The 19,734-nt window shown below is 37.1% G+C and overlaps 1 protein-coding gene across 1 annotated transcript; it reads right to left on the reverse strand.

Annotated features, from left to right (window-relative positions):
- Positions 1-8,284: 8,284 nt before the first annotated feature.
- Positions 8,285-13,218, reverse strand: LOC143586793 (putative aminotransferase ACS12). The gene is made up of 4 exons (XM_077068265.1): positions 12,797-13,218; positions 11,609-11,728; positions 10,283-10,443; positions 8,285-9,526 (listed from the first exon to the last, which is right to left on the reverse strand). The coding sequence occupies exons 1-4, from the start codon at positions 13,181-13,183 to the stop codon at positions 8,671-8,673; spliced, it is 1,524 nt and encodes a 507-aa protein (XP_076924380.1). The 5' UTR covers positions 13,184-13,218; the 3' UTR covers positions 8,285-8,670.
- Positions 13,219-19,734: the final 6,516 nt, after the last annotated feature.

Raw genomic sequence — 19,734 nt, forward strand, 5'->3', positions numbered from 1 at the left:
CGTTCGCTTATGTCTGTTGATTTATGTTCGTTTATGTATTAATAGAAAATAATTAAATATTATCTAGATAGGTCATCTACTTAAAGATTTTATATTTGTTAATTTGTGTTCATTTAAGTGTATACATTTAAGTTTGTTTATATTTGTGTTCATTTGCATTTGTTCATACATGTTCGTTTATCTTTGTTCAGTTATGTTCGTTTAGATTTTAAACAAAAGAGCACAAATGTCCATTTTTAAATAAACAAACATGAACATAAATATTTGTTCGATTAAGTGTCCATGTTCTCTTAAAGTTAAATGAACGAACACGAACATGCCCTTGTTCGTGTTCATTCGATTCTTACAGGCTGTCATTATTCACATTGATGAATACATCGATCTCAATCTCTAGGCTCTGCCGATTTTATTTGTGTTCGTTTGTGTTCGTGAACACATTAATTTCCTTAATGAACGAAAACGAACATAAAATCTCGTTCGGTAAGTGTTCGTGAATCGTTCATAAACACATTATTTCTTAACGAAAAAAGATGAACAAGGCCTTGTTCGTGTTCGTTCGGTTCGTTTATAGCCCTATCCAGATTCCATAACATTTGAAATTAAGTGCTCCATCTTGAAAACTTTGAATTGTAAATTTACATGTGAATTTATACTATAAAGCGAACTTAGTTTTTTGTATTTAATTATAACCGAAAGTAGTGTAAATTCATATGTAAACTAGTGTTGGTTCATATGTAATATCACTTGTAAATTTAATAAGGACGCGTTCGTTTCACGGACTTTTTTTTAAAGATTTGGAATTGGAATTGGAATGGAATGGAATGTTTGAGAATCCCTATCATATGTTTGGTTGGTTAATATGTATTGGAATTGAAATCTTCTTCATTCTCGGGTTTTTTTTTTCTTTCTTTGAAGAACGAGGACAACGAAGGAAACATTTTAGTTTTTTTACATTTTTCGTTTTTCATTTATATTTTGAGTTATGATCTTTCTATTTATTTTTTTGAATTTTTTTTGGAGAAATAAAAACCCCTCCAAAAAAATTCAAAAAAATAAATAAAAAGATCATAACTCAAAATATAAATAAAAAACAAAAAATGTAAAAATACTAAAACGTTTCCGTCTTTGCCCTCGTTCTTTAAAAAAAACGACCCGAAACCCATTTTGACCCGTTGACCTTGACCCATTTCGACCCGAACCTTTTGACCCTAACCCGTTCCGACAGAACCAAAACAACCCTTTTTTTAGTTGACTCATTCCGACCCATGACCCGTTTCGACCCAACCCAACCCATTTGCCACCCATAACAATCTTTATAAAATAGGTAGGATTTTAAAATCCCATGAAATGTGGGATTTGTTGGGATTTAGTTTTCATTCCCATTATTTCATTTAATGAAACGAACATATTAATTCATGAGATTTAAAATTTCATTCCTTAGAATTCCTTCCGAATCTTTGAAACGAACAGGACCTAAGATTAAAACAAAATCACTAGAATGAGGAGGTTCTCTAATTACCCTTTTAACAAATATAGAAAAAAAAATATGAAAAGAAACGTTTTTAGCCGTCGGGTCAAGCACAGTGAGGTCGATTTGACGTGAACCAAACCTTTGTAGTTGCCTGTTGTGTGTGGACCAATATGAGGTATTGATTTTGAAATGGTCGAAATTCATCCGTATATTACGGCCTGTCTAAATTCTATATCAAATGACTTGTAAATTCTTTAAAATAATTAAAAAATTGAAGAATAATATAGAGTTCTCATGAACAGAACTTGGACAAAGATTTCTTGGGCTTAAACTAGTCTGTTATTGGCTTAAAACTTGTTCAGTCTCGATTACAAATTTGGTTTTATGTTTCAAAACAAGCAGAGTATAAAATAGAAAACTATAGATTATTCCAAACCGATAACCTGTTTTTAAAAAGTTTAGAACCACAAGCTGCGGTGTATATATGCTACAGATAGACTTGCAGGAGTTGCAACTAGGGGTTAACTCACAGGTGTGAATCGGTAAATCAAGAACAAACAACTTGGATAACTCCCAAATTCTATTGATCAAGAAAACTTACTCAAAAACTTGATTACATGGGTTTATATAACCTAACCAATCCTAGCTAGGCTCAAATTCCCTATTAGATACAAACACAAACTCATCTATGTCTAAACATTAAATTTGAGATAAACCTGAATTCTAATACACATTAATTAGTAATCCTAAAATACCCTTAATTCACCAAACTTGTAAATCAAGGAAATAACCCAACCCGGTTACCGAACTTGCAGCGGGTCGGGAATTAGTTAACGGGCCAACAATCACCCCCCTAATTCCTGACTCGAATTAGTGAGGTCTTCTACTCCAAGAAGCTTTCGCATCTCCACGAACTTAATCTTCCCGAGTGCTTTAGTTAAGATATCGGCTCGTTGTTCTTTCCCGCTTATGTGTTGAACATCAATCTCTTCTCGGTCAACGCATTATCGAATAAAATGATATCGGGATTTCATATGTTTGGTTCGGCCATGAAACACGGGATTTTTCATGAGGGCTATAGCTGAAGTGTTATCGACCCTCAACACCACCTTGTGTAATTCCTTCCCGGTTACCTCGCTAACCAAATCTCTAAGCCACACGGCTTGACATGCGGCTGCACTTGCCGCCATATATTCTGCCTCACATGATGATAATGCCACAGCACCTTGTTTTTGTGAGCACCATGTGATCGGTGAAAGCCTAAGATAAAATACATGACCCGTTGTACTCCGCCCGTCATCCTCATCGATGTTATGACTACTATCCGAATACCTGTTCAACACCCCCTTATCCCGACAATATTTGATTCCATAACCCGTTGTTGCTTTCACGTACCTTAGAATCTGTTTGATTGCATTAGCATGGGACACCTTAGGAGCTTGCATGTACCGGCTAGCTACCCCGACAGAATACGCCAGATCGGGTCGGGTTTGGAGTAGGTACTGGAGACAACCGACCAGCTTTCGGTACTCCGTTGGATCTACATCATCCTCGTCTTCGGCTTTCGATAACTTCAGGTTCGGGTCCATCGGAACATAGGCCTTATTACAGTTTTCCATCTCGGCCTCTTTTAGGATTTTCCATGCATAAGCTTCTTGTTTAACCCGAATTCCGTCTTCGTCTTGAGAAACTTCGATCCCAAGATAATAGTTTAGCAAACCGAGATCACTCATCTCAAATTGGTTCTTCATCTCTTCTTTAAACCTTTTAATTTGAGCCACGTTCGATCCTGTTACGATTAGATCGTCCACATACACACCGATAATTATGATCTCGTTACCGGTATGTCTCGTGTAGACAGCTTGTTCTTCAATGCATCTTTCATACCCGAGTTTCTTAAGCGTTCCGTCAAGCTTGAGATTCCAAGCCCGAGGGGCTTGTCGGAGTCCGTACAAGGCTTTTGCGAGACGGTAAACTTTGTCTTCTTTTCCTTTCTTTACGTAACCCTCTGGTTGAGACACGAATACGACTTCATTCAAGTTCCCGTGTAAAAACGCTGATTTAACGTCGAGATGGTGGACTTGCCATTTTTCTTGCGCGGCTAAGGCGAGTAGGACTCGTACGATTTCGAGTCGAGCCACCGGAGCGAATACTTTGTCATAGTCGACACCGTATTGCTGAATGTAGCCTTTAGCCACAAGCCTCGCTTTATATTTAATAATTTTCCCAGCCGCGTCTCGTTTTAATTTGTAAACCCACTTGAGCCCGATCGGTTTATGGCCCTTAGGTAGGTCCGTTAAAGTCCACATACCGTTTTTTTTCAATAGACTCCAACTCCACCTCTATTGCCTTTACCTAGTATTTGCTATCTTTTGCTTCCGAGTAATTCTTTGGTTTGTCCTCGGCGAGCAACATTAAAGCATCTTCAAACTCTTCTTGTTCTCGGTTAACCCCATCATTTATTACGAAGTCCTTGAATCTTCGTGGTATCGTATGGGTTCGGGCGGATCGCCGGAGAGGTGTGATTAGTTCATTATCAGCAACTTGATCTGACTCGTTTGTAACTTGGTCAGACTCGTTTGTTGTTATTTGATTTTGCATAGTTTGGCCCGTTTGATCATGGCTATGTGCAGAATTAACAACCTGTTCTGCTGTTCTGGGCTCATTCTGGGCCTGCTGCCCATTTTGGGCCTGTGTAGCTCGCTCGGTTTCGACCTGTTGATCAGCCCCTACTTCAATAATAAACTCTTTTGGGTCGGGTTCAGACCTGTAAATTGACCATTCCCAGCTCCTTTTCTAATCAAAAGTTACACTTCTTGAGACATGAATTTTCTTTTTAACCGAGTCGAACATTCGGTAAGCTTTCGATCCAGGTTCTGACCCAAAATAGACCATGGGTCGGCTCCTATCATCCAACTTTTCCAGGTTAACTTTAGGTTCGATTGCAAAACCCACACACCCGAAAACTTTTAGATGATCGATATTCGGCTTTCTCCCGAGCAACGCTTCATAAGGTGTTTTCGAATAGACGGCTTTTGTAGGAACCCGGTTCAGGATGTAAACACTGTATATTGCCGCCTCTCCCCAATATTCTTGAGGAACCTTCATCGATTTTAATAAACACCGGACAGTCCCGATTACGGTTCGGTTTTGCCTTTCAACAACTCCATTTTGTTGAGGCGAATACGGGGCTGTCAATTGTCTTCGCAGGGCTTGTTTTTCACACCAATCATTGAACTCGATCGATGTAAATTCACCCCCACAATCAGTTCGTAGCGTTCCTACCTTGAGACCCGTGTCAATTTCGACCGCGTTCTTGAAACGTTTAAAGAACCCGAATGCTTGGTCCTTTGATTTTAATAAATAACACCACATGTATCGTGAATAATTGTCCACAAGCAAGAAGATATAGCGATTTCCAGCCGGGGTGCTCGGTGTTATCGGCCCACACAAATCACCGTGAAGCAATTCGAGCGGTTTTATAGCCCGAAAGGAAGCTTGATTCGAGTATGGTTGTTGAGCCTGTTTTCCTACTAAACAACAGTCGCATATGTTAGTAGTATGAGAAATATTAGGTATACCACGTACCATTCCTTTGGTGCTAAGAGACTTCATGGACTCGAAGTTAAGATGACCGAGACGGGCGTGCCACAACCATGTCGGGTCATCAAGCTTTGAAAGTAGGCAAACCGGTGTTCCAACTGTCAATTGGATTTTGTAAAGCCGGTTCTTCGTCCTTTGAACTTTCATAATTAATTTTCCTCCACTATCATGTAGGAGAAGGTAGTCGGAACTCATATGGATATCACATCCGTACTCTGTGGCTTGTCCAAGGCTAATAATATTACTCCGTAGACTCGGTATGTAGTAGACGTCGGCTAGGAGTAGGTGTTCACCGGTTTTGCTTGTGAACACGATTGACCCCTTTCCTCTTATTTCCACACACGAGTCGTCACCAAATCTTACTCGTCCCGAAACCCGCTCGTTTAACTCCGAAAAATACGACCGGTTTTCGGTCATGTGGTTTGACGCTCCGTTGTCAAGATACCACGTGTCAGCTGTTTCAGATTCAAATTGACTTGGAATCACTTTCTTTTCATCCAAGAATACACTCTCTTCGACTCATGCCATGTATAGGTTCGGATCCAGTTCCTTGGTTTTCGCGAGATTAGCCTCCCACTTGGCCCTCCTTCATTCCGGACACGCGGATGCGAAGTGTCCGTATTCGTCACACCGAAAGCATTTGACTTAGAGCTCGAACCCTCATCGGTTCGGTTTTGAGATGGGTTAGTTGAACCCTGACCATGACCTGATTCTTTCCCTCGTCCTCGACCCCTTAACCCGCCCTCTACCGCGTCCCCTATTTGACTCGTAGGATCGGTTCTTGGCCCCGGTGTCATAATTATTGAACATTAATTTACTTTGATTCTCAGTTAGATCGTCTTCGTCTTTATTCCGTTCTTCGAACGCCTTTAAACGACCTACAATATCATCAAAAGTAATTGTTTTTAAGTCAACAATTTGCTCAATGGATGCTACCATGTGGATTAAGCGGCGTCTTGGTAGTCCATTGAGGAATTTCTTCACGAGTTTGGACTTTTCGATAACTTGACCAAGTGAGGCGGATTTTGCTGCAATACCAGATATTCTTGTTGCGAACTCATCGATCGAGCTTGAGTCTTTCATCTTTAACCCATCGAGCTCTGAGCTGAGTGTTTGAAGTCGCGCCTCCCTTACTCGTTCTGCCCCTTGATGTCGGATTTTAATGCTTCCCACATCTCTTTGGCAGTAGTCAAGTTCCCGATTTGCATTACCAATTCTTCGAGGATCGATTGGAACAATAGTGCAATTGCCAGATTATTTTTCTTGGCATCGTCACCTGTCCCGGGTTCGATCATATTCCAAACATCGTGTACGTTGAAAGTTACCCTCATCTTCATGCCCCATATTGTGTAATTCGTTTGATTCAACATAGGGTAGTGAAGCGTGGCTGTGTTGGTCTCCTTAACCGTAACCCTAGCTTGGTTATTCGGTTCCCCCATCGATCCTCTTCTCCGTTGCCTTCTGTACTTAAGAAGAGTAGATGGTTCAAGGTCCAAACCTTGGATCTTTTATCAACACAATTACAGTCTGATTGTTTTGAATTCTGCCATGACCACCCTTTCCTTCTCAATTGCCAATTGAAGATCAATTAGCAACTTCTAATCAATCCTCCTTGCAATTGAAGACCACGACTTGTGTTATCCCTTTCGTTTCTTGATGTCGGCTCTGATACCAATTCACAGGTGTGAATCGGTAAATCCAGAACAAACAACTTGGATAACTCCCAAATTCTATTGATCAAGAAAACTTACTCAGAAACTTGATTACATGGGTTTATATACCCTAACCAATCCTAGCTAGGCTCAAATTCCCTATTAGATACAAACACAAACTCATTATATCTAAACATTAAATTTGAGATAAACCTAAATTCTAATACACATTAATTAGTAATCCCTAAAATACCCTTAATTCACCAAACTTGTAAATCAAGGAAATAACCCAACCCGGTTACCGAACTTGCAGTGGGTCAGGAATTAGTTAATGGGCCAACAATAATCAGGTCAACCCAATCGGGTTTTGGGTTAATCGGGTTTTAAAAAAAAAAAAGAAACTAAACCGCAACCCAACCTATTAAGGTTCGGGTTTTTCGGGTTCGAGTTAATCGGGTTGGTCAGGTTAGTCTGGTTGTAATAAATATTGGATTGCAATTTATTATTTTTTTTTATGATGGGTTGGTTTAATAACCCGATTTATACTTTTTGACCTTAATTAACCTGACCCTAATTAGCGTATTCGGGTTCAGGTCGGGTCGGGTTAATCTGATTCGGGCATTTTGGACGCCGCTAGTTGCAACATATGGTTGGAAACTATGATTCACAAATTAGGAATTCAGAATCTTCTTTAAAAAGTATGTGTAGTGTTGATATTGTTCCAAATTATTAGGATTCCAAATAACCTTTTGAAAAAAATTATATTCCAAATAACTAAAATATAAAAACATAACAGAACAGTACTATATTTCTTGTCTGGTTTGAATGTTTGATTCGTTTCCGTACTATGAATCATGAGCCATGCAATTTAAACTAACTTGTAGTTCAAATGATGTAGCAATTTTAACCAATTTACTTATTAATGGGCCGTTTGAGTTATGTTTTATTTTTTAACGGGTCAAACTAGTAAGTTGGAACAAATAAGAAATCAGGTTAAAAGTTGCCCATGACTACTTTAAAAAGATAACTTCCAAAACCATAGTGTTATTACAGCAATAATATTGACCCATTTACCCATACTGTTTGACCCGCCTAATTGCCACTAGTTTCTACTAGGGTTGCAAGTGAACCGAGCCGAGCCGCTCACGAGCAATTCAAGCTAAGCCCGAGCCTCTAATATAGCTCGCTTAGTTATCGAGCCTGAGCTCAAGCCTTGTGTGTTCCTAAGTTTTACCTCTATTGGACTTCAATCAATGTATCAATTTCACACAACACAGCCGAGGTGAAGCCTTACTTTGACTCGTTTAAGGTACAACACCAACTCAAGCCGAGCTTAGGCTCGTTCAAGGTTTTTCTCCAAATATATAAAAATAATTAATAAATGATAAGCGAGCAAAGCGCTTGAGCTTGAAAAAACAACTCACAAGCCGAGCTCAAGCTTTAGAAAAAGAGCTCAGAACGAGCTGAGCTCGAGACCAGGCTCGTCTCATCTCGTTTACACTCCTAGTTCTACTCTTCAAAATGATTTTAGCCATTGACAAAATGTCACATGGTCAAAAATCCATAAATGAAAATTATCTGAGATGAAAACATGTTAATCTTGGAACAAAAAAAAGGTTGTATTTAATTATTTTTATACTATTAAACCCAAAATGTAAAAGAAACAATAACTGCTTTAGTATTTACCTACATTTAAACTGGTGATTTTCTCTACACATGAGAATTAAATTAAACATCATTACACAATAACTAAACTTAAGAACAATCATTTCAATAACTAACCTTGCCTAAAATCATCAAGCCCCGGCCCGGCTCAAATTCAGTTATAACTTCCATTGACTTCCTCCTTTGACCCGATAACATCATGATTGAACACGAGGCAATCTGTCAACCCGATAATATCCACAAAATTTTCATTTTCCATTTCATTAGCTTTAAACCATTTCAAGAAGGTGATTTACAGGTTTCAACAACTAAGCGGATCCGTTCAATAACTATACGAACATCATCCTCATCTAACGTGGTAAAACAACATCTAAACCATCCCGGTTCAATGCAATGACAAGACGAGCCCGGAGTAACATTAATCTTAGCCACAGTTAAAAGCTTATCCCATAAATCAAGCTCACCTTTTTCATTGTAAGTCTTAATTAATCCACTCATATCACACCAGCAGTACAACCCTCCGCTGCTCTTCGTACAACTAATCCCCAATTCTTTAAGACCGTTCACAAACAACTCATACATACCCCTTAATCTTTCTTGGTTCGTTTCAATATAACTTTTTATAAACGTTGTATCTGAAAGCATAGACGTTACTAACCGTTGGGTCGGAGCTGAAACGGGAGAAAATCGTGTCATTTTTCGAGATACGGTTAAAACGTTTTCATTATACGAATATATCACACCGACCCGGAAACCAGGAAGTGATAAGTCTTTGGATAGCCCGTACACGATATGGACCCGATCTTTATCAGTTTCTTCCGACTCGATTATTTCTGCCATACTTACGAACTCTTCATCACCGAAAGTTGAACCAGCGAATAGTTCATCGGATATTATGTGAATGTTCTTTTCTCTAGCAAAATCTAGAAGACCTAAAAGGGTTTCACGGGTCATTAAGTTGCCAACCGGGTTAGACGGGTTTGATAAGAGGATTCCTTTGACTTTTTGACCGCGTTTTCTTGCTTGGTTAAAAGCTTGATCGAGGGCGGGAATGCTTAATGTGAAATTGTCAGAGCTTCGACAATGAACGGGTATTAACTCAACTCCGGTTCGCCATTTCATGTCCCGGTCAAACCTGTATAAACGGGCAAAACAGATTGTCTCGTGAAACAGGTCGGGCCACTTTTTTGTTCGAATTTGGCCATTTTAACATGTTACCATTTTTGTGTTTTCTTATGACATTGCATGTTTGACACATTAGAGATTACAGATGTAAACAAACCGAACGTTCAGTGAACGTTTCGTAAACAGTTTGGTGTGAAGTTCGTTTATTCAATAAACAAAGGAACATGAACAGATGCCTAGTTCATTCATTTAAGTTTCAATTGAATTTGTTTATGTTCGTTCGTTTACGTTTATTTATGTTTGTTTGTTTACGTTCGTTAACATATCCATTTAAATATTTTGCATACAATATGACTTAGTCTAGTTTTAATAACTTTTTAAACCAGACACATTCACATTTTATTTTAATTGGTTTTAGCTCAGTAATGTCCGTTTGTTTACGTTCGTTTATATTGTTTGTTAATGAACATAAGCCAACACGTTCATTTTCTTAAAAACGAACATGAACAAAAAAATCTGTCCATTTAATTGTTTGTGTACGATAGTTTGTTCAATTAAAGTTAAAAGAACAAACACAAACAAACTCTGTTTGTGTCCGCTCGGTTTGTTTACAAACCTATTAGAGATAACATAACCCGAATGGACCCTTTTATAAGTAAATGTGTCAATTTTCCACTTTCAGTTAAAGGGTTACACAAATGAATTCGATAATAAACTTTTAAGGCATTAATTAACAATATTTTTTTTTTAAATTCACTAAAATTACCCGGGGTAATAGGGAGCGGGTATAAGAAATGCATTTCCTTGGTCTGCCAAAGCAAAACAAAGAATCTCAATAGCCGAAGTTGCACCCGATGTTAACACTATTTGTGAGGGGTCAAACGTCACAGTTTTCCCCACCACTTGTGACATCAAACCAGCCATCGCCTGAAACAAAACAATAAAAATAAAAATCAGCCAACTATCATACATTCATATATCACAATCATTAAAAAAACAAAAACCAATGCCACCCATAACATGAAATACAAAAATCTAGCTTTTACAACAATAAATCGTAGCCTACAGCGTATTATATGATCAAATGTATATAATACAAACAAAACCTTAACAATCAACACTAAAGTATAGTTTCACGGATTAAGGATTTGATAATCTCGTGTTAGGTTGTAGTCAAATTATCATTATTATCAAAAGGACAAAATCACATGTGTGTTGCTACAAGGATAGTGACTACATTGCAATATTAGGCACAATTCGGGCCAAACCTTTGTGGGCACACGCTCATACGTTAGGCCCAACTTGGGACTCGCGTCATCGGTATGCTTCAAAAGCCACAAACTTTCTAAGCATTGTGACTACATGACAATATTATTATATTAGTACACCCACAGATAATCAAGAAACTGCAATTTCTAAGATGCTTAAATAACCAGACTCATGATTATTATTACTCACAATCACTTCAACCTTTAGATGTGTTAGTACACAAGCAAATTGATGAGAATTGTTAACTTGTTAAGGATCATTCGATCAAACTTGATAATTGAATATTATTATCACTCGCGGTTGCTTCAATCTTTGGATGTATCATACACAAGCAAATTGATGAGAATTGTTAACTTATTAAGGAACATTCAATCAAACTTGATAATTGAATACTATGTTGTCAAAACCCCTTCGGGCGCATGCCTAAGCACTTGGGCAAGGCAATGCGAGGCACAAGGAAAGCGCCTCACTGTCACTAGGCGATCCAGCAACCTTTGAGCGAGATTTTGGCCTGGTTTTGGTCAAATACTGGTGAGATTCCGGCCAAAACCAAAAAAATCCAGCCAAATCTATGCAAATTCCAGGAAAACTGATCTAAAACATTTAAAAACCGCCTAGAAATAGCCTTAAACAAGCTTAAAACATGTCTAAAACCCATTATGTTATCTATGAGATTTACTTATCTAGGGCCCTCGCTTCTTAAGCACCTTGCGCCTAAGCCCGAGGCTCATCTTTTGCACCTTGAGTGCGCCTGGCGCCCTTGACCACTATTAATCTATTATTCAATAATCAACAAAAAAAGTATTAATTAGAAGAAAATTACCACTTTTAGCTCTGACATTCCGTCGAACGGTTGGTAGGTAGCAATGCCATTAGCATTCATACCAAGTATCGACTCATTCAACTTCTCAGTAATCCAATTCTCGATCAAATCCAAAGTCAGCTGCAATCATCAACAACAATACAATATAAAAAATCATAACCATCATTCACAGATAACCTAATACAATCAAATCGTTTGATTACCACAAACCATACCCAGACCTGAGCCTCAAATAAAGCTCGTTTAGTAATCAAGCCCGAGCTCTCGCCTTGCATGGTAAGCTCGTTTCGGCTCGCCGAGCCGTAACAACCCTTGTAAATTTTTTACTGTTTTCAACTCTTTTGGAATTTTAAGTATTAATTTCACATTACACAGCCAAGCTTTGGCTACATTTAAGGTATTACACATGAGCTCTTTGCAGTCAATCTCAGTGGTATCTTGGTGGTATATCGGTGGTATCTCGGTTATCGGTCCTCATGTGAAATATCGGTCAAAATATTGGTACTGATAATTTTGGGAGATATTGACCGATATATCACCGATATTCCCGATATCGGTGTTTTAAGTCTTAATTTTCAACTTTTTATTGTTTAATGTTGGTGTTTCGAGTCTTAATCAGTTCCTACTTGCTACAATTGTTAGTGTTGCATGAGCTCGAGTCTTATCCGATACTTTTCCGCATTAACTGCTTAGCATGAGCCCGAGCTCTCGTAAGCAAAAACGAGCCACGCTCGGGCTCAGTTCGGATCGGAGAAGATACCACACAAACTTCATCAAGTATTGAGGTAAACAAGCCAAGCCGAGCCGCTCGCAATCTACTTGAGCTCGGATATATATAAAAGGCTGAGCCTAAGCCTCAAATAAAGCTCGTTTAGCAGTCGAGCCCAAGCCCATGCTCGTTTAAGGCTTTTCTCAATATATATACAAATAAATTAAAAACATATATAAATTAATTAATAAACAATAAACTATTCACTTGAGTTCAAAAGTGCAACTCGCAAGCAGAGCTCGAGCTTTATAACTCAACAAAAGATATTAATTATCAAAGTTATACACAAACAAATTAAAAGCGGATATAAATTAATTAATAACCACTAAACTATTCAACCTTGAGTTTAAAATTACAACTCGCAAGCCGAGCTCGAGCATTTATAACTCAATAAAAGGTGTTAATTATCAAAGGTATACCCGGTTTTCGGCCAATCCAAGCTGAACAACACCGTTAGGGTTCCCAACCCTATCATACGGATCCGAACTAACTCTATCCAATCCAACGTAATAACACGAGTCATTCGCCTTGGCAATCGAGTGAACCCTAGCCGACACGTGCGGCCGTCCAATTGACGCACGTGACACCAAATTAGACCTGGAAGCTGACCTGGACAGTTCGGTTAAATTAGACGATGACGCAACCGGTGACGGAGGGTTTGAATCGGCTTCTGGAAGGTTAGGTGGCGAACGACGTCGTTTGAGGTAGAACTGGAGGAAGTAGTACATGGCGCATGGGATGATGGAGCCGAGTATTAGGCCGCCGCGGCCTTGGACGATGCCTTGTAGAGGTACAATGAGTCGCATGCCGGTTGTGGATGATGGTTGTTCACGAGATTCGTCTTCCAGACCGGAGTTTTTGAGTCTCCGGTGGCCGGTTTGAGTCATGTGAGCCACCGGTTTGAGTGGCGTGTGGAGAATATCGGGAATCTCGGATGTGATATTGCGTTGCTTGGTTCACCAGTGATGCTGCTACCTTTATGTATTGTACTCTACACACCATTTTGGGACAATATTATTATATGTTTTTTTTTTATTATTGTTAATCCGGCTTAGCTTATAATAGAAAGTATGGTTTTTATAGGTAATTTTGTTCATTGATTTTGAATATGGTCTGTTCTTGTTCGTTTTGGGTGGCTGCATGTGCAATGGCTTCTGCCTTCTGGTGTATTTTAGGCTAGCCTCTGGCTAGCTTTCTCTCTCTCTCTCTCTCTCTCTCTATATATATATATATATATATATATATATTCTGTTTGCCTTTCAAAAAAGAAATATGGAGGGTTGAGATCAGTTTAAGGGGAAATCAAGTGTGAAAGAAGAGAGAGGGCATAAAAGGAATAACATATTTGTTGATTTTCTCTCTCCACATGTCAAATTCCTTCATCATTTTATAACGTTCATAACTTTTTTTACTACGTTTTTATTGAAAAACAAATTCACCATAATAACAAGTGTCTTTTTATCTTTAATACGAGTACCATATTGTAATATAAAAATTACAAAAAAATTAGTGGGTTTTACAAATTGTGTTTTACCAAATTGTGTTATACAATATAATTTTTCATTGTGGTTTTTTTTTTTCATTGTGTTTTTTCCATTATATTTTTTACATTGTGTCATACAGTTGTGTTTTTTATTGTGTTTTTATCATTGTTTTTTTTTCATAGTGTTTTTTCCGTTGTGTTTTTTACAATGTGTTTTTTATAGTGTTTTCCATTGTGTTTTTTCGGACTTTTCGGGCGAGGTGGTGGCGGTGGGTGACGGGTGTGGTGGCAGTGGGCGGTGGAGTGGTGGTGGATGTAAGAGATGAGTGAAGATGTAATTGGGTTTTATATAAGTGGATTTTTGAAATTAATGTAAATGGGTTTTAAGATTAAAGTAAGTGGGTTTTGATATAAAAGAGTTAAGACAAAAATACTCTCCTTCTTAGCCTTCTTAGGAAAATCAAACTTCTTATTTGAACCTAACCATGTTAATCCGTACTCTCCAAATTTTGAGAGCACCGATGTCTCATTTTGACCATACTATGTTGTTTTAATCGGGTTCACGATGGCTTCAGAGTTTGGCTTGGGCGTTCCCTCGGGAAACCATACCACTGACTGCCACTTGGCAGTCGTCGTGTACCGCAAGAGTATAACTCTCTAGCATAACACAGATAGGACGAAAACTCGGGATGGGCTCATAGTTCGAACTGACAACCTTTGCACTCGACCTGGCTCAAATCCTTCATTGTCACTATCCACCTGAAAATGACACAAGTGGGATTCAAACTTGAGTCTCCACCGGAAAACCCAAGCCTCCTACTGATGTTCGGTTTATTTGTACATATTTATGTGTGTTAACTTACTCGTTTTACTAGTTTAGTTTAGGAACTATGGTACTTCATACATGTTTATTGTGTTTCAGGTCACAGGTACTTAACGCGCTTAATTTGGACCTGTACTAGCATGGAATGAAGATCCAGGATGTCCAGCACGCTTACCGAGACAGTTATCTGAAGTTGCTGAGAAAAGAGACCCATCGCGTAGCGTGATGGGTGTTGAAGGTGGGGCATCGCGTTACGCGATGCCCTGTAAATGACTGTGTTGACTTTGGTCCATCGCGTAGCGCGATGGACCAGGAGAGAGGACCATCGCGCTACGCGATGGTCCCCAGAATCGTGAAAGTTAGGGTTTGTTTTTATATCACGTTTTGACGAACCTAGACAGCATTCTTCACCTTCCGGCCGATTTTCAGAGCAGAAGAGAGAGCCCCCATCACTTCCAATCATCTCTAAGCATCATACATGGCCTACCAGATCATAACCGAGGCCTGAGAGATGCCGATGCGCGGTTAGTTCCTTCGAGTCATACCCGGGATGTATAGTTTGTAATCTTTCAGTTTATTTCTCATGTATAAGAACAACTAATTGTAATTGTTTTGATGTTAATCTATGAGTATTGATGTTTAGTATGTTCGTACAATCAGTCGGTTTAGGTTTATTCCGATCAAAACGATTCATTTTTCGATTGCTATAATAATTGCTCATAGGATTGTTTGACCTGTTAATTGCAATAAAGCATACGTTTGCCCTTAGTTGAGCCACACTGGCAGGGACCGTTTGATAACCAGTGCCGTGTGTTAGCGAGCGTGGATGCTTAAGGTTTAACCGGTTAGTTAGTCTGTAGTTGACACAAGATAGTTAATCTGTTAAGTTGCATGAGATTGCTATTTGATTGCTTACTTGGATTCCCTGGTGTGATTTGATTTATTTGATTAATTGAATCTTGAGTACTTGTTCGTTTCTTATACAACTAAATTGTTTGCTAGTGTGATAAGCACTTTGATAGAATTCACTTCATAATGTTAGGAATCGTTTGCACTTTACACTGACCACATACTCTTCGTGGTTCGATACCCTACTTACCCTGACTAGTTTAAGGTGATTAGGACACTGATTTATATTGTTTTTGACTAGATAGCGACAGTCTAGCATCACCTATCACTTTATTGTTTTTTAATTTAAAATATAAGTTTAAATACACCATTAAATGCGTAAAAGATATTATGGGATATTGGTTTTTTTTTTAATATTCTTAATTTTTATTTGTTGGTTGATAACACTCTTAACCTTTTGATTTGTAATCAATAACTTTCAACTTTCATCCTATTTGTTTTGTCGCTCCCTCACTAACGGACGACTAGCGTCGTTAGTGGAATCCCAATTTTCCGATGAATCCTGATTTTCGTCGAAGCAGACGATCGGAATCAAAGAAGAGGGAGGTGTCGGCGGCAGCTTCTGATTTAAGGTGGTTCAGACATCTATCGAAGGCGGCTGAAGCAACTCCAAGGTTCGATTGACGCAAAGATAGGACCAGTCGATGGGCGTTTCGACTGTTGTGAAGTGCATCTGACAATCTGGTATGACGTCAGACGGGTTTCTACTAACAGGGTTAGTCGTCCATTAGCGAGGGAGTGACAAAAACAAATATGATGAAAGTAGGAATTGATTGGTACAAATTTAAGATTGAAAGTGTTATCCGTCAACAAATGAAAGTTAAGGGTGTTAAAAACCAATACCCCTATATGGAAGAATAATTTCTTTTTAGACCAATAATATCTAAATTAAGCATATATTTGGTTAATATTTATATTCATTGTAATTGATTCTTCTATACTAAAAGTTCTGAATTCCAATTTTTAGGTAGGAGATCTTCAAGAATTATGGGTGAGAATGTTATTCTAAGTAAGGGTTTCATTTTCATAGGTAGGAATTCCATTCCTATTTATTTAATTGTTTAAATTCCAAATTCAATTTCTTCTTAAGCATTCTTAAGCAGATTCCAGTTTCAAAGTTAAATTTCGATGGCACACAAGTCATGTTCTAACTAAGCAAGATTTGGCAACTAAAACAATTATATTTACCTTCACTAACAAAATGAATCTGTGAACATTCTCTAATTAGTGAGCAAGGAGCATGCTATCAATGACATAAATATTCAGATGGACATTTTTGACACGGTAACTCATGCATGTATATCTACGAACATATGAAGTAATTTACACATGTAGTAATGAGGTATGCAAAAATGATGTTGTGTACAACTTTTATTCACGTATGGTAGGTTACTCAAGTGCTTTAGTACTGCTTCAATCCTTTAGTATTTTTGACACGTTAACTCTTATGCATGTATATCTACGAACATATAAAGTAATTTACACATGTAGTAATGAGGTATGCGAAAATGATGTTGTGTACAACTTTTATCAACGTATTAAATCATGGATTTAATCAAAATTTTAAAATGAATTAGCAATTTATTAATTTTGATTTATTATAATAAGAAGAAATTCTAGAAGTTAAATGTGGTTTTATTTAATTTTGAATTATTTAATAAACTGGTTAATTTAATAACTGATTAGTGGTCAACGGTCAACTAACCGGTTAATCGGGTTGGGTACTACCCCGGTTTTCAAGCACAAAAATCCTAGCCGGTAGAACCGAGCCTATTAACCGGTAAATCAGGAAAAAAAATGTTCTAAAAAATAATTAAAAAAACTTGAAACCAGTTTCACCGGTTATTAACCGGTTCATGGGCCAGAATGAAAAACCGGTTATAAGCTGGTGGTTATTTTTGGGTACTAACCGGTTATAGATTTATCGGTTAAGGATCCAGTTAGAAACCGGTTACAATGTGCGCCTCTAATCTCGGGTTACTCGGGTTGGGCAGGTCAGGTTGTGTATTAGGTCGAGTTAGTACCGAAACTAGTGGGCAGTAGGGGTGTTCATCGAATCGAATAACGAATTTTCAAGTTAAATCGAATCGAATAATCCGAATAATTGTTTTTTTGCCGGTATTCGTATTCGATTAAAAGTTGAACTATTCGATTCGTATTCGTATTATATGCCCAATTCGAAATTTGATTCGAATAAATACAATCTAACTCAAGTTTACCTACGCCAAAATTCGAAAACCATAATCATAATTGCAAAAGAAACATATAAATTTAAAGTAGCTACAATACTACATGATAATAAATTCAAAACTAAACTATAAATAGTACAAATTCAAAACATTCAAAACGAGAAGTAAATAACACTCATATTAGTATATGCTAGGAAACAATAATATGGCATATTGGGTTTAATAATTTATAATGAACATTTATTATTTATAGATTTGACACAAATAAAAAAAAATATTATATATATACATATATGTATATAAAATTTGAATTCAAATTTCGAATCGAATCGAATAATAATCATAAATTCGTATTCGATTAATATACTCGGATACGAATCGAATTGAATTCGAATTTTTTAAAACTGAATTCAAATATTAATAATCGAATTCGAATCAAATTTCAAATGCTTCGAATGCGAATCGAAATCTGAACACCCTTAGCGGACAGAATCTGTTGAAAGATGGTTACATTACATACATGCAAGTTGTTGGGCCCGATATTCTCTTTTTGGGCTCAATCTAAGGACCAATGATAGTAAACTATGTCTCACACAGTAAACATGTATAAAAACAAAATGGTCGATCCAATACTCTTTATCAAACAACAAACCATGTAGATGATTCTGATTCCAAACAAATCAACATTAAATAATTCAATGGAAAAAAAAAAAACCTTTTGCAAGATCGTGGTATTTATGAATCTACGTTGTCATCGAATTTCTTTCTTGACTTTCAAACTCAATATTAAGTGCCAACATTAAATAATTCAATGAAAAAAAAAAACTTTTACAAGATCATCGTATTTATGAATGTATGTTGTCATCGAATTCCTTTCTTGACTTTCAAACTCAATATCGAGTACAGATTAATGATTTGATAGTACGAGGGGATAAATAACCTATATACGAGTCTAAAACAAGTCCACCTGCATCAAAAGTTGACATTGAACTTACAACTGAAACCCGGAATTATCAAAATATATAAAATAAACAAAAATAATAAGCATCCAATAAATTTTTAAGTAAGCATATAGAAATAATAGATGTTATGAGCATCATTTATTATTATTATTATTATTATTATTATTATTATTATTATTATTATTATTATTTTGTATAAGATGGGCATAGTTTTTGTAAGTTAGATTCACGTATTATAAATATAACAATTCATCTATTTGCATAAAAGGAGTCAAAGAAAACCAAAGTTTCATGTTCGGTTTGGAATTGACTTCGACAATACCCCTAGAATTCCAGGCTAATGATGCGGGTTCGAGTCCCACAACCCCTATATCCTTATATATCGAGTCTATTATCTTCCTATATTCATCTTAATTAATCTAGAATACCCTAATTAATATATCATCTATGATTTGATACATAAATCCTATTATATTCTTACATTTCCTTTTCAAATAAAACACATAAGACTAAAAATACCTAAAAAAGGTAAAGTTATAATGAGATCCATCATTTAATGGATAGAGTAAGATCTACATAGTAATATATGAAAAGTTAAGAGCGTTAATAAGATAAAATGAGTTTTCTTTAAAAAAAAGTTCGTAAGTATTGATGATCAATCTGTATTAAAAGGTTTTCAACGAAGTAGGTGAAGATCTCCCAAACATTCAACAGGAAAATAAGCATAAGTTGGTCGAGACTAGGAATGAACAGATAATGCCGGGTACCGGTACCGAAACATGTCTCGTCCATGCTAATTCGGTACTACCTTTTTAAGGTTTCGAAATTGATACGACATGATTCAATACCAATACTGAACTCATCCTTGTCCGAGATCGTACTACAAGAACACGTTTGCTAAATTATTAACAAATAAATATCGTCCTTGCCTATAAAAAGGACATATCTATGATTTTATAAAATATTTTGCAATAATGAGATTTAAAGTTTT

The sequence above is a fragment of the Bidens hawaiensis genome, unplaced genomic scaffold, assembly GCF_021521415.1.
Source record: "Bidens hawaiensis isolate Kalapana, Puna unplaced genomic scaffold, B.hawaiensis_p1.1 tig00034991_1, whole genome shotgun sequence".
NCBI classification, from domain to species: Eukaryota; Viridiplantae; Streptophyta; class Magnoliopsida; order Asterales; family Asteraceae; genus Bidens; species Bidens hawaiensis.